Source organism: Lepidochelys kempii, chromosome 1 (genome assembly GCF_965140285.1).
Source record: "Lepidochelys kempii isolate rLepKem1 chromosome 1, rLepKem1.hap1, whole genome shotgun sequence".
NCBI lineage: Eukaryota > Metazoa > Chordata > Testudines > Cheloniidae > Lepidochelys > Lepidochelys kempii.
In genome coordinates, this window is record NC_136380.1 from 4,017,068 (window position 1) to 4,018,868 (window position 1,801).

Here is a 1,801-nt window from a genome sequence, read left to right on the forward strand (position 1 = left end):
TGGCTGCCTTGCTCTCCATCCACCAGTGAGCTGTCCTCCTTCACCCACCTCTGTCCTTAGACCCCACCTGAACCTCTCTCTACAGAGTGGAGCTCAGTAGCTCATGTCATCTAAGATGCAAGAGTCCAGGTTGCATTAGGTGGCCCGTGTTTTTCATCCCCCGTGTCACCAGCGCTGGAGCCAGGTGATGAACTGAACCTTCACTTGATGAACACTCTGATTATCCTCTCACGAAGGTGTTTGCTTTTCACGCTGTACACAATTGAATTAATCAGAGGTGGGACCAGCAAGTAGATGTAGCCAAGGAGAATCTGAAATAAGGGAAAAGAGCCCTTCCCAAATCTGTGTAGCACAGACAAACCAATTTCTGGAGTGTAGAAGAGCAGGACAGCGCAGAAGTGGGAGACACAGGTGTTCAAGGCCCTGAGGCACTCCACCTGGGACGCAATGCTCAGCACTGCTTTGAGGATCATCACATAAGAGAGGAAGATGAGAAGTGAGTCCAAACCCACTGTTAACAGTGTAACAACCAAGCCATAGATGCTATTGACTGTGATGTCCGAACAAGCCATCTTAATAACGTCCTGGTGCAGGCAGTAGGAATGGGACAGGACATTAGCTCGACAATATTGGAACCGTTTTAGGAGAAAGGGAACTGGGAATGCTATGGCCAACCCTCTTAGCACAAACAGAAATCCCAGCTTGCCTATTCTCTTCTGGGTTAAGATGGAAACATATCTCAGTGGGTTACAGATTGCGACGAAGCGGTTAAAGGCCATCAACAAGAGCATGGAGGATTCAATGAATTTAAGCGAGTGGATGAAGAACAGCTGGGCAAAACAGGCATCAAAGCTTATCTCCCTAGAGTTAAACAAGAATATGCCCAGTATCATCGGTATTGTGGCTAACGATAAGCCAAGGTCTGTGATGGCCAACATGGAAAGGAAAATGTACATGGACTCATGGAGGCTTGGATCTGTTTTAATAATGAACAGAATGACTGAATTTCCTAATATTGAAATAAGATACATGAAACAAAAGGGGATGGAGATCCGCAGATGAACGTCTTCCTGCCCAAGTATCCTGGTGAGAAGGAACACAGCAGGTGTGAATTTGGTGTCATTTACAGTTGACATAATGGACTGGGAAGGTCCAAGGAGTTTTGAACTTTCCTTCCTGCAAGGAAAAAGAACAGGAGACTAGATGATAATTAGAGAAGCATCTTTCTGGTCTCAGTGCAAGTCTAGAGACTAGGAGCTCAAGGAGAATCAGCAAAAACATTGTCTTGGATTTACATCACTGATAGGAGATAGGCACTGCCAGATTGGATCAGACCTGCAGTCCATCTAGCCTAATATCCAGAGGCCAGTTCCAGAAGCTTCAGAAGAAAGTTGAAGGAACCCTGCAATAGGCAGCTCTGAGATAACCTGCTCCTTGGGAAAGTTTCCCTCTGATGCCCCTAGCTAGACATATTTTGTGGTGTAAATCAGGAAGGTTTAGAGCCCTTCCAAGACTTTTTTCAAACAATCCTCAATACTGGAATTGGATTTTCAAGTAACACACATAAACTTCCAGTTCCTTTTTCAATCCGGCTAATCCATTGATGTCTAGTGGCTGGGAGTTCCACAGCTTGCTTGAACACTGCGTGATTTTACAATATTGACCTTACCACAGACACCTTTCTGGCCCTCCTCTTCTGAGTGGGGCCTACTGTATCATGATATATGGGTAAACACATGGGAAATTCATGGGGGAAATGGTTACTGTAAATATCTCTTCTGCATTAAAGCTATTTATAAAT

The 1,801-nt window shown here is 44.9% G+C and overlaps 1 protein-coding gene across 1 annotated transcript; it reads right to left on the reverse strand.

Annotated features, from left to right (window-relative positions):
- Positions 1-200: 200 nt before the first annotated feature.
- On the reverse strand, positions 201-1,136 carry LOC140915561 (olfactory receptor 51G2). Its single transcript, XM_073355389.1, has one exon. The coding sequence runs from the start codon at positions 1,134-1,136 to the stop codon at positions 201-203; it is 936 nt and encodes a 311-aa protein (XP_073211490.1).
- Between the last annotated feature and the right edge of the window lie 665 nt (positions 1,137-1,801).